At 34.2% G+C, this 13,616-nt stretch overlaps 1 protein-coding gene across 15 annotated transcripts in view; it reads right to left on the minus strand.

The window, feature by feature from the left end:
• The window catches only part of LOC125652508 (1-phosphatidylinositol 4,5-bisphosphate phosphodiesterase beta-1-like), a 144,867-nt gene that overhangs the window by 19,334 nt on the left and 111,917 nt on the right, over positions 1-13,616 (minus strand). For 9 of the 15 annotated variants that reach the window (XM_056164643.1, XM_048881747.2, XM_056164642.1 and 6 more), the window contains 3 exons: positions 12,444-12,619; positions 1,830-2,025; positions 1,075-1,110 (listed from right to left, as the gene is read on the minus strand). In XM_056164643.1, coding sequence (XP_056020618.1) covers positions 1,075-1,110; positions 1,830-2,025; positions 12,444-12,619 — 408 coding nt within the window. Of the gene's footprint in view, positions 1-1,074; positions 1,111-1,829; positions 2,026-10,522; positions 10,615-12,443; positions 12,620-13,616 lie in introns of all 15 variants that reach the window. The other 6 variants (XM_056164646.1, XM_056164645.1, XM_056164644.1 and 3 more) reach the window with 3 other exon arrangements.

Below are 13,616 nucleotides of genomic sequence, written 5' to 3' on the forward strand. Positions count from 1 at the left end.
GAACCAGTCAGTTTCATATGTTACTACCCTTTTAATATTTAATGGAAATTTTTGAAAATGCAATCATGGACTTCCAGGGTAGGCAATGGTGTGTGTATGTGTGTGTGTGTGTGGGGGGGATCCTCAGATTAAAATATCTCCAGGCATCTAAATTGATTGATTACTGATTCTTATCTATATTGTAAAACTTTGATCATTACAAAAAATTACTTCGTATCAAATTGATTTTTGTATTGAAATTTATCACTATTTTGTTCAGTTTAATTGAAGGGGAATACCTTTGGAAAGGGAAATCTTCATTTGTTGTCAAAGGGGAAGGGTACCTTTTAGCCAGGGCCTGAAGCTAACTTTTTATGTCACCAGTCCAGCCGGACTGATGGGGTATAATTTCAACCAGTCCACAGAAAAATTTACCAGTCCAACAGAGTTTTCCAGAAATAATTAAACACATTTAAATGTGGGATTTAGATTTATGAATCAGATTCGTCTGATATCTACAGATCGAAGCATGCCAAATGTGTGTATAAAATTGCATAAGTATATTCTCCAAAATGATGCTTTAGAAAATTAACCAGTCCCACCAGAAAAATTTTGTACCCTCCATAAAACTAATTTTCAAATAAAAGGGCAAATCTCCTGTAAGAAAGGTAAAAATGGATCAAAATTGCTACATGAACAGGGGTCTATTTGTTTCCCATTTCCACAACTGGTCCAGGATTTCACCAGTATATCTCCAGCCTCTACTTGCAATAAGAAGTAGACAAAGAGATCCTGAAGATCTCCAAACTGCATAAGAGCAAATTAGGATCACCCGTGTAGCTCTCCACCTGACCAAATTAATGAATACACCCCTAGAGTGATCCACAAAGAAGCTACATAGTAAGTTTCAGCTTGATATGTGACAAAGAAATTATATTAGAAACAGGAAACCCTGAACAGACAGACGGACGTACAGACATCACTTGTACCAAAATATGTCCCGTCTAAAGACGGGCATATAAAAAGGTTTCAATGAACACAAGATTAACTAAAGAAAAAACAATGTCAAAAAAGATATTTCAAATGCATACATACCATTCAGTAGTGATTGAATTGTGCTCACTGATTGCACTGTAGACAGAAAAGACAGATACAATTATTGTTATTGTAATGTTAAAGTACACACAAATTACATTAACAAGACATTTTAAAAGCAATTCAAACTTTTTACACTATATCACATTTACACATACATGTATATCCATCTCAAAATCCATAAAATAATCTCAAATTGAACATATATACTGTACGTAACTCAGTATCTATAGAACCTTAATTACAGTACACAAACTCCCCCAGTAGCAAAATCTGGCAGTTATAATTACCAGTTTGACAAGTCATCTATGGATTAAATTACTACAAATTTTATATTGTACTTTTCTACCTGAAAGAAAATTTGCTACAAGCAAAAATCAAAGCAAACATCGTTGGTTAACTGCACAAGTGTTACTACATACATAAGGAATCTGGGTTGCGTGCAAGATGGTATCAGCTAGCTTTTCAACAAGTTAGCAGTTTTCAACACATAAATGATTGGTCAAGTGGGTGCAAGAAGGAATTAATTTCAGTTACTTTCACATGAAAACATCAACTAATTACAAATAAAACAATCATGAAAGAATTTGAAATATCAGACATGTACTTTGTCATAGGCTGGCAGTCGCCATCTTGAACATGCACTTTGGTTAACTAGCAAATGTGTAAATTTTTACATCATATTTTCATTCCCTACTTGGTTCAGGAATAGCCATTAGAGGACAACTAGCTAGTCATTACAATATTGAACGCACCCCGGTTTTCTTTAACCGATATTTGGTTGAACTGACTTGGTTGTCCATTACTTGGCTCTGGTTTTACTAATGGATGATTGGGTTTCTTGGTGATTTGGGGTTTTTCCTCAGGATTCACAGATACTGGGCTCATTCGTTTTGGTTCTCGACGCTGCGGTGATGTGGGGCCGGAAGTTTTTCCATTTGACAGTATAGACTACAATGTAAGAGATATTACTGAATAAGATGAATGAAATTTCAGTACATGAAATTGTAACAAGTGGCCAATGGGCCACATCGCTCACCTGAGCCATTTTCCCATGTAAGATATTAAATCCAAATTATACCAAACTCTTGTGATTCCACTTCGCATCCAAGGGTCATGGTTTGAACATATTTGAATCTACTTAACATAAGGATGCTTGCATATATACATTTGAATAAAGTGCACTGCTAGGGTACATGATACACCTGTCTGCAATTAAAAGCAAGCAGCATATTAATCTGATGTATTGAACCTTTGTGATTCCTGGGATTTTTAAATAAAATTTTAACCCCCTCTTGTGAATCTGCCAAGACACCAGGGATCATGGTGTGAAGAAATTGACATAATGTATCCTTGTGGTTCTTGACACAGGATTTTTAAAGAATATTCCTAAATATGCCCATGTAAATCCTCCATTGCGTCCCCACTTTGACCCAATGGGCTATGATTTGAACAAATTTGAATGTACACTAACACGAGGTTGCTTGCATATTGTACACATGTTCATGAGAATGTTCCTATATATATGTAAAACCCTGGCTCCTGGGATAATCATTTGAACAAATTGAATCTTTATAATATAAGGAAGCTTCTATGACTCTTTTTGTTTGGTGGTTCTTGAATTAATTCTTAAAAACTATACCCATCCTATTTTCCTAATGTCCAATTATCTCCCCTTGGAGGAGGGGGTCCTTCATTTTAATAAACTTGAGTCCAATTCAGGAAAGGCTGTTCTGTGCAAAATTTGGTTAAGAAATAAGGTATCATTTTAAAATATCTATCGGGATATAAAACGGGTTGGTATGTGATCAAATTTTCCATAAAGCCCTTCTTACTTATGTTTACATTTTTGATCAATAACCATGCATTGCTGAATTGTGTTAATAACACATTTCTATACATTTCACATTGTTGACCTACAAAAATCTCCATTTAAAATGACGAAAACACAAAACAAAGTTCCATCAAATGAAGAGCGGTTTTAATTATTAAGATACTGAAAAGCAAGTATATCAACAAAAACATGTACATTAAGTCAGGAGTATATGATTGAAAACTCTTCCTTATGTCTAACTTGGTAATTTTGGAAAAACTGATAAAAACGTACTGCGAAAGGGCGCAACGTTACAGTTGTGCTGTCCTTTCACTTGTGAAAGTTGAAGATGCAGCTGTTGAAGACCGAATTTGAAAGATATTCTGTGGACATTATGGAGTTAACAGAAGACATGAGAAACAGGGCGGCAGTCGTCAGGGGGAGGCAAATAATATATAGACGGGACAGAGGACGCAGATGAATCTCCTGAAAGAACTGACATCACAGAGGATGTGGAACTGCATGAAGATAAGTGACGGATCTGATTTGGATTTGTAATTGTTGACAAACATGAGGTAACTGAATGCTTCTGTTGACTCGATAAATTTCTGTTGTAGGTTTTCAATGACACCTCCCTTTGATGCTCCGACATAAACATGATTTGCCGTAAAAGTAGTGCCGGTAACCACTTTAAACAAATGTTCATAGACACAGTGTCAGCCGTCACTGTTGACTTCGTATAGTTATTTAAACCTTGATGCATACATATTGCTGTAATAGTTGAAAATGTAAATATTTAAGATTGACCCTGTGGACCTTGGAATGATGTCAAAAATGTGAGAAATGGACACATGACAAATTTTGATCAGAAAAGTTCAATTGAACTTTCAGCTCAGATGAAGAAATAAAAATTACTAGTACTTGTATTAGATAAAACTAAATCAATTTTCATTAATCATTGTGTTCTTCATAAAATGTACTGATAAACAAACATTTTCCCTCATATTTAATGCATTTCAGGTTTAGAGCTTTGAAGCAAATGCTGTGTATGAAATAGGCAAAAACAATTACAGGAAACGATACAAATAATTCAATTCATGCAATTAAAAGCATTTGATAGAATACATATTGCTTTATCTAATAGTAAGAAATGCTATAAATAAATTGTAGTGTTATAATTTCACACACACACACACTATAATTCATAAACGCTGAAGTTTACGTAACATATTCAACAATCATCGATTTCAAGTTTCCAATTTTATCTATTCATTATTAATTTTTCCTTTTAGATCACAGAGCATACACATACTCGGTCATCCTGTATCATCCATTGTATAGTCATTTGTGTGCTAATACTACTGGGCAATTTTTTTTTACAAAATGGGTATGTAGCATCATTTGGGTTAGGCAAACAAGAATTGTAGATTTTTTGGCCTTTGCTGCCCCCCCCCCCCCCCCCCCCCCAAAAAAAAACTCTATAAATGATGCAGTCTTTTAAAAATATTCTTTATATGAGGACTTCTAGCTGACAAACTATGTATATAGTTATGATGAGCAAGGATCCCCCTTTCAAAATTGTGGAATTCATGGTCCAGGTCCAGGTCAAGGATTCTGATGCTTATGGTGGGTTTTCTGGTAGATGTAGTGAAAATGCATTACATGTATTTCCTTTGACCTTTTTCTTAACTCCTGAACTTAAAGTAATCAAACTGAGTGCTTAGTAATAAGAGAAGCCTTTACCAAAATTGGGAACTTAATGACCCATAGGTCAGGGGTTCTGGTGCTTGGTCGGGGCTTTATGGCTCATGTAGTGAAAATGTGATATTTCTTTAAAAAAAGAACTTTTGAATTCCTAAACATCAAACAACCAAACTGAGTATATGTTAATGACCAGTACTGAAGCTGCTACCACAATTGCAAAATTCATGACCCCTGGGTCAGGGGTTCTGGTACTCTATACTTTATATACTGGTAGTCAAAATATGTTATTCATTCATAAATCTTCTTAATTTCTGGACATTTAAAAAAACCAGACTGAATAGTAATGAGGAAATAAGCCTCAATAAGAAATGTGAAATTCACACCCTTTTGGGTTAGAAATTATGGTGGCAGAGTGAGGTTCTTTGGCGCATATAGTAAAAATGCATTGTTGCCTTTACAATCATCTTGACTCTTAAGACACCAACTAATCAAATTTGGTACATGGAATAATGATCAGAGAAGCCTCTACCATTTATTTCTCATGGGTCAGGGACTTTAATGCTAGGACTCATATTCTCTATACCATATTCCTTCCATAAGAACCTACACCTATAAACACCCACCATATGCTTCTCAAATGAACAAGAATGAGTACCCCCATCCCACTGGTAGATGCTCTTACCTAATATAAAACGGATTTTAATTTTTCTGACAAAGCTGGAGATGCACAGAATTTCATCATATGAGATATGGAATTTTTAGTCTACCAGCATCTAAATCTACAGGTAGATTTCATCATGTTTTGTAGGGTGTTTATAAATGCATCATGAAGTTAAATTTATTAATATGCCAGAGAGTGAAATATATATAATGTTACCAGTACAGCTTACTAGTCTTTCATGAAAAAAAGGGTTCCATGGACCTAAAGTCTTGAAAAAAGTGGGTGTTTTTTATATTCAGTTTTTCGAAATGTATGCATGATAGGTTGGTGTGTGTGAGCATGGTGTGACACCGAGTAAAAATCATAAATGATGCATTATTCACACAAAATCTTAGAAATTTTCTTTATGTACTTCAAGTGTGTCTGCTGGTATCTAAGTAATTCTTATCTTAGTGTAGAAGCAGTTCCAGCAAAAAATTATTGTCTGTAATTTTGTTTCCATTAGAATGAAAACTTGTATTTGAATATAGTAATCAAACAAACATCTGAATAAATACCCTGGCAAAAAGTGCAGAACCGACATTCTGTTGTTCACATTTGAAAACATATTTGTGAGAATCATTATTTATTCATACATTTACGAAATGAATAACTTATTTGGGTGAACATGGCGTTATGAACTGCAGTTGCTGATCTGCTGGCATAAATCCTATGATGTGTGGTAGCGTTTCATAGACAACATGTTAGTAGATCAGCAATTGCAGTTCACAATGTCATGTTCACTGAAACAATATCATTTATTACTTACATTACATTTTGGTTTTTCCTTTGTCCCCCCCCCCCCCCCATGTGCATCCAGATATTGAATGTACAGTATCTCTCAAATTAAGTTATAAAACACAATATTCTTTAAGTTTACACTTAGTTTCTGTACTTACTTGATTCTGATCTTGTCAAGAACATTCCCTAGTAATGTTTTTGTTTCATAGCAGTACTTACACAATGGTGTCTATAGCATTCCATATTCATGAACAATAACATACCATCAAAATGACAAATACCTGGATTTGAATTTGGGCTAATTTTGATTTATATTTGCTATTCATTCAATACCCTAAATGTTTCCTGCAAGTCAGTAACCCTATACCTTATCCAATGAGCTACGTAGATCAGTCAATACAAGTAATTTCACAAAACATTTGAATCGTCATCTTGCGACAGTGTCATAAAATTTGTAAGTCTTGATGTATTGAGCTACCTTAAAACTTTATAATGTTTTCCCAAGAATTTTATTCTCTGCTATAGATATGAGAAAAAAATTGAAAGAAATTGATTTTGGCTAAATTCCCTTAAATTTTCTAAATATGAAGGTATCTAAAACTATCTATCGATACTTTTATATATACTTATTGAAGGTTTTGATTTCCAATAGTGTAAGTTATTAATTAGGCTGCATTAATGGAGGCAATGCAAATCTATATTTAACTTTTTGTGGTTCATCCTGAGCCACTTTGAAGAACTGTTTGTTATAAGAATAAATTAGAAAGTGGGCTTGAAATTGTTACCATTAGCAAACAATTACAGGTTTCAAGACTCAAGCACATGCAAAATATTCTTGATAACAATGTATCACGATCTATAAATACGTGTTTTTCTCCATATATTGGGTAGGTCTTAAGAGATTTTAAACACAGTTCCACCTGTAATAACAGCCACACTCTGAATCTGTTCCAAACTTTTATTGATCCTGTATCAAAAATCTACCGGTATCCAAAACAATGCATATATTTACAAGTTCGTAACCTTACAACCAAATTATTTTACCACATTCGTAACATTGAGCACCTTGGGCACTTAGAAAATTGGAAAACCGCCCCGGTTATTTATAACTTTGTTTTGAAATATTTCTGGTGAAATTTTGTCTTTAAGAAATGTTTCTAAATAAATATCATTCAAAACTTTAAATGAGTTATTGTTATATGGTATACTATTTTATTAGAGAATATTGTTACAGTACCTAGAATTGTAAATATTTCCCTACTGTTGATTTTCCAAATGTGATTTGTTAGATTACATATTAAAAACTTTATTGTTAAGCAAAGTCATGACATCATGTTCCAAATCATACATGATATATTACCTGTATCTCACTGTAGATCAATCTTGATATATATAAATCCAACATAAATGTATCATGTGTCAATTGTGTAGAAACAATATCACATCTTTTATATGAATGCTCATTTGTAAAACTAATTCTATCACTTAATTGTCGAAAATTGGCTTAACTAAATTTTCAAAAATTAATTTCCACTGAATAGTTTTTCACAAGTAAGATTTCACAATTTTTCACTTTTTAATGTTGACAAAATCAAAGAATCTATGTGCCTATATTTAATTTCTCTCATGTGTTTTCAGACTATGCAAAATTTGTTGGACCATTGGACATTTCCAATAAACAAGAGGCCCATGGGCCACATTGCTCACCTGAGTCACCTTGGCCCATATTTAAAGATTTTTCCTATCTATTCGCATGTAAAACTTTGATCCCTATTGTGGCCCGAACCTACTCCAGGGGGCCATGATTTTTACAAACTTGAATCTGCTTTATGTCAGGAAGCTTTCATGTAAACTTTTGTGGCCCAGTGGTTCTAGAGAAGATTTTTAAAGATTCTCCCTATATAATTGTATGTAAAACTTTGATCCCCTATTGTGCCCCATCCTACCCCCAGGGCCATGATTTTAACAACCTTGAATCTGCACTATGTCAGGAAGCTTTCATGTAAATGTAAACTTTTCTGGCCCAGTGGTTCTTGAAAAGAAGATTTTAAAAAATTTTCCCTATATATTTATATGCAAAATATTTGATCCCCTATTGTGGCCCCATCCTACCCCCGGGGGCCATGGTTTTAACAAACTTGAATCTGCACTATGTCAGGAAGCTTTCATATGAATTTCAGCTCTTCTGGCCCAGTGGTTCTTGAGAAGATTTTTAAATGACCCCACTCTATTTTTGCATTTTTGTGATTATCTCCCCTTTGAAGGGGACATGGCCCTTCATTTGAACAAACTTGAAAGCCCTTCACCTAAGGATGCTTTTGGCCAAGTTTGGTAATAGTTGGCCAAATGGTTCTGGAGAAGTGGAAAATGTAAAAAGTTTACAGACAGACGGACAACAGGCGATCAAAAAATTCTCACTTGTTCTTTCTGCTTAGGTGAGCTAAAAATTACCAAACACAGAGCCAAATAAAAACAAGAAATGTTACAGAAACATATATGCTCCTGTGTGGCAATTTGAAAAGAATCAACTTTAAATTTAGACTGTCTATTTTAAATGAATGAAAATGTGGGTTATCTACTATTTAGGGACATCCACAGTACTAAGATTGAACTCTTAAGATACTGAGCAGAGTTTTTTGAGTGATGACCTTTGCCTTTGTGACTTGAAAACCAATGGGGGGGTGGGGGTGTCATCATCTCCTTAGTGTACCAAGTTTTTGATGTCTGTCAAGCAAAAGGTTCTCAAGACATTGAGCAGACGATATCTTATTAAGTCCAGAGTAGTGTGACCTTTGACCTCAAAATCAATAGGGGTCATCGACTCCTTATGTAGAACCAGTGTACTAAATTTGAAGTCTGTCAAGCAAAGGGTTCTAAAGATACTGAGTGAATTAATATTTTACAATGTTCAGTTTGGCCTTGACCTTGTGACCTCAAAATCAATAAGGAACATCTACTTCCTATAGGGAACCAATACAACAAATTTGATCTATGTCAAGCAAAGGGTTCTTAAGAAATTGAGTGGAAAACACTTATGGTAGTCTACTGATTAACCAGGTAGACCAACCATCAGATGCAATTTTACCAATATCCCTTCTTTTTCAAGGGGGGGGGGGGGGGGGGGGGATAAAAATCAAGCAAAAACCACAGAGAATTGTTTCAGCCCTACTTTTGACAGGATGATGTTAAATCTTAAGTCGATTCTGTTCTCCAAGCTTTTTCTTGCTTTTTAAAAAAAAATATCAATTCATCATAATATGCTTCAATTATTCAATTATTTTTCTTCATATGGTATTGAAAACATTCACTTTAAATAACAAGAGGACCACAGGCCTTATCTGTCAGCTGAGTATTATTTAAAAGTATCACAAGTCCCAAGAGCTACGAAATCTAGAAAAAATTTACTGTTCTGAATATCTAAGCTAAATTCTAATATTCAGCTAACGTACAAAACAAGAAGTGTTCTTAAATATTTAAATGCCCCCGAAAGTGCCTTAGTAATACTGATGAAAGACTTTACATAATTTGGCCTCACCCTGGAACCAAAACCCTTACCCACTGGGATCATCAAATTTACAATTTGGTAAAGGACTTAACCTACTCCTTCTAAATACATGTACCTATTTAGTTTCAATTTAGTATCAATAGAAGATGGTACTCAAATGTTTTACACATGAACACTACATATATCAAGATTGGCCCCTCTCAGGAAACAGAACCTCTACCCCAGGGATCATAAAATTGACAATTTTGGTAGAGGCCCTCCTGCTCTACATCACTATGCATTTAGTTTTTCTTACAGATGTTTCATACCAAACAAATGAAAAATGAATGAAAAGAATTGGAAGGATAGTTATCAAGAAAAATGTTCAATTGTTAACACATTTAATCAATGACCACTGACCCTGATATCATAACCCCTACCCCTGGGATCACAAAATCTACAATTTTACCTGCTCTATCTGCTCTTTCTAAATATCTATTGAGTTTCAATTAGGTATCAACAGCACTAAAGAATAAATTATCTGAATGCTTTACAAATAAACACTATATATCAAGTTTGGTCCCATCCTGAAGTCAGAACCTCTTCCCTGGGGATCATGAAATTAACAATTTTGGTAGAGGACTTACTGCTCTACATCACTATGCATTAGTTTTTCTTCATACCAAATTTGAAATGAATTGGAATGGTAGTTATCAAGAAGTTAAAAGTGTTCAATTATTAATGTACGAAGGACAACAATGGACACTGACTAATTGCAATAGAATGACCTAAAAAGCTGAATGGTGTAATCCTATCAAGGTTACTTCGTTTCCTTTCCAGCCCTTTCTTTGGGCATTATATACCACCTACATCCCATCCCTCCTTGTTCCATTATCTCCATCTCCACTCTCCTTCTGCTATAATCCTTTGTTACTCACAATAAAAAAAAAATTGTCTGTGTACATACACACCCTAAACTATGACACTAAAACACTGAGAGACTTACAAATTCCGAGTCCTCAAGAACTGCCAACTGTTGACTGTGTTTCTCCTGTTCAGACAGGTAGGCTATGGGATTTATTAGTGCATCAATATAAACTGTAAAAGGAAGAATGAAAACATGCACAAAAGAATTTTGCTATATAGATGAATGAGAGAAAATAGTCATAATTATATAAACATAATAATACAATCAAAGCAGGTTAAGAGGCGTCAATTCCGCATACAAGTACAATTACCACATGCCATCCGATGGCAAACTTAAATAGTGCAAGATCATGTCAGTGGCTCTGAAGTTTGGCGTCTTATATGAATTTTACAGATCAACTGAAAGAAACGCTGTAGAAAAGCAATACTTTTAGGTATTAGCTAAGCAGTTACTGGTTCTGATATATGATGAAAGCAGTGAAGCACCAAATTTCTGCCAGCAATATTATTTGTTACTAGGACAGCAAGTACAGGTGACTCTTGATGGCTAGAACTTCAATCTCTCTAAGTTGACCCAACTTTCCCCCCTATATGAATAAGCAAATTGTTTCCTTCTCTTGAATTCTTGATCTCTAGCAACTTGATATCTTGAAGTAAAATTTAAGTTTTGTGATATATAATCCTTTAAGATTTAACCTCAATACCTCAAAGTGTGAATTGTTTACACAAACTTTTGGTCAGTTATTACCTAATTAGCCCCACATGGACTATACCTTGGAGAAACCCATTGTTAACAGGTAAGAAGACACAGCCTGAAGACTTGGTAATTAGCCTTGACACTTCACAAGATATCTCAAACTGGGGATTAATTGGTGTGCTTTATGATTGGCTGTGATTGTCAATAAACCTCATCAAGGTTTGAAACTTGAATGATGATTATGAGCCACAATACTAATTTTTTCGCTGCAACAAATAAAGTTAAAAATAAGACAAGGAAAAATATTCTATAGTTTATTTATAGGTCAGGAACATTTCTAGTATACTGGTCCCAAAAATATGAGGCTAGAATAAGTGGTGCCGAAGGCGGTATATTATATATATACAATTGTGTGAGTGATCATTAAAAATCCTTAAAACAGCAAAAAAGTCGCAAAATTAAGGCCAAATTTCAATTCCTGGCATGTAATGAAGTTTAAAAAACTACTTTTTAAAACATGTTTTTAAAATTTAAAAATAAATAGAAATCTCTCATGTTTTCAATTCTCATCAAAATCTCTACAGTTGTTTAGGTAGAAAAGTATCTCGTGACACCATCATAAATATTCATGAGATATGTCAGAACTTAAGGTGTGTGACGCAAGTAAAATCAGCTGTGTTTGTAGATATGTCATTGAAATTGAAGGACATATAATACAGAAAATAATTTTATTTAATCACTCTGATCCATGGTTTGATTGAATTGTGCATTTTAGTCGATCTAGAAAGTCTTACATGCAGTAAATGTGGAAGTGATAAATTCGGACTGCTGTCCCCAAACCCCCGCTTCATTCTGCTCAAACGCCACTGGGCTTTCTTATTCAATTCTCAGCATCTGAGGCGAAAATGCAAATGGCAATGTGTTTACATTCCACACACTTACACAGTCACATGCTTTTGGGGACCTGCATACTAGAAACTTCCGATAGGTCAGATGAAATAAAATTTTAAAATTAAATAGATTACTTGAGAATGAAATTAATGTTATAGTCAATTAGTGAACGAGTTAAAACCGGTGAATTGACGTGCCGATTTCTGGACTCTCAAAAACACATACAACTGGAATCTTGAAGTTTTATTGTGTACCTGTGGACTTCAAATTTTCTTGAGTCACCTGTATTTTAAATTACGTAAACATGCAGCATCATTCAATATTCAATTTGACCAATGAAAAGGTCCAAGAAGAGGAAGAGGAGTAGTCATATTTTAGTAGAAGTTTTTGTAACATAGGTTCCGATTCAAACCTTTGAACTACTGCTTTTATCTATGGTGTGCTGTTTTGCAGATTTGCCAGACAATTCTTGGTCAGTAAATTTAAACTCCTCTCCAAAATCAAAGAACTTTGAGAGAAGTGTTTTTCTTTTCTCTTTTTCTTGTTTACTCCAATATTGCCGAGGATTTATCAATCCATCCACTAAGGCTGAAAAGTTAGCAATATACTGACATTTCATAGAAATATAGAAAAAATCATAAAGCTGCTTGTCTTATTCTAACTTTTTGAATAGGAGAATTATATCAAATACCAGAGCTTTGCAATTTGTTTTCAATTATAAAGCAAAATAATCTTATATACAAAATATTTGCAAGCACAGCGTTAGCCTGTAAAATCATAAATCTACACCTCAAAACAGGCTAGCAAAACCCCGCATCAATCTAGCAACAGTCTGCACAATAGATACAATTCTTTCTGAACAATAATGGACAAGGAGGAGTTCAATTACTTTATAATGAAATTAAATACCTTCAATTACAATACCAATTAATTTCAATTACCAAGTTTTCCACAACTGTAATTGACTAATTACTTTTCGTAAGTTAATTAATACTTTTCAAGTACTTCAAATTCATTTCACAACACAATCCCCCATTGTCGCAAACCATGCCTATTGTCTCCTTTCACACTACATTATAGTGGTTTGAGGTAGGGTAGGTACTCCCATACTCAGTAAGTGTGGCTAGCAACAATGACAATCCCTAAAACACGATGTATTTGCACATGCAAACAAATTTTAAGTGTACAACAGCAGACATCTTTACACAAGTGTCTTACAAATAACTTGAATTAAGTTTTATCAATCATCATAATATTTCTAATTGTGTCATCTATCAGATGGTCCCTGCTTGCATTTTGCTTTGAAAAATTCTTCCTGTGTGCCACTACGCATGCTTACTTTTGTCAAAGTAAATGCCTTCATTGGTTTTCTTGGACAATAGATGTATTGAAATAAAAGTACCAAAGGAGAGCAGAGGTATAAATATTTTGGTGCAACGTGATTGGCCAAAAATCAAAAACGGAAAATATCTTTTATTGAAAGAAATACCATAAGTGTTTGAATTAATTGATGGGATGAGAAATTATTGTACAAAATCTTAATAAAATGACAAAGGAAATTATTATAGTAGAGGCACATTTGAAA

This window comes from Ostrea edulis, chromosome 5 (genome assembly GCF_947568905.1).
Source record: "Ostrea edulis chromosome 5, xbOstEdul1.1, whole genome shotgun sequence".
NCBI classification, from domain to species: Eukaryota; Metazoa; Mollusca; class Bivalvia; order Ostreida; family Ostreidae; genus Ostrea; species Ostrea edulis.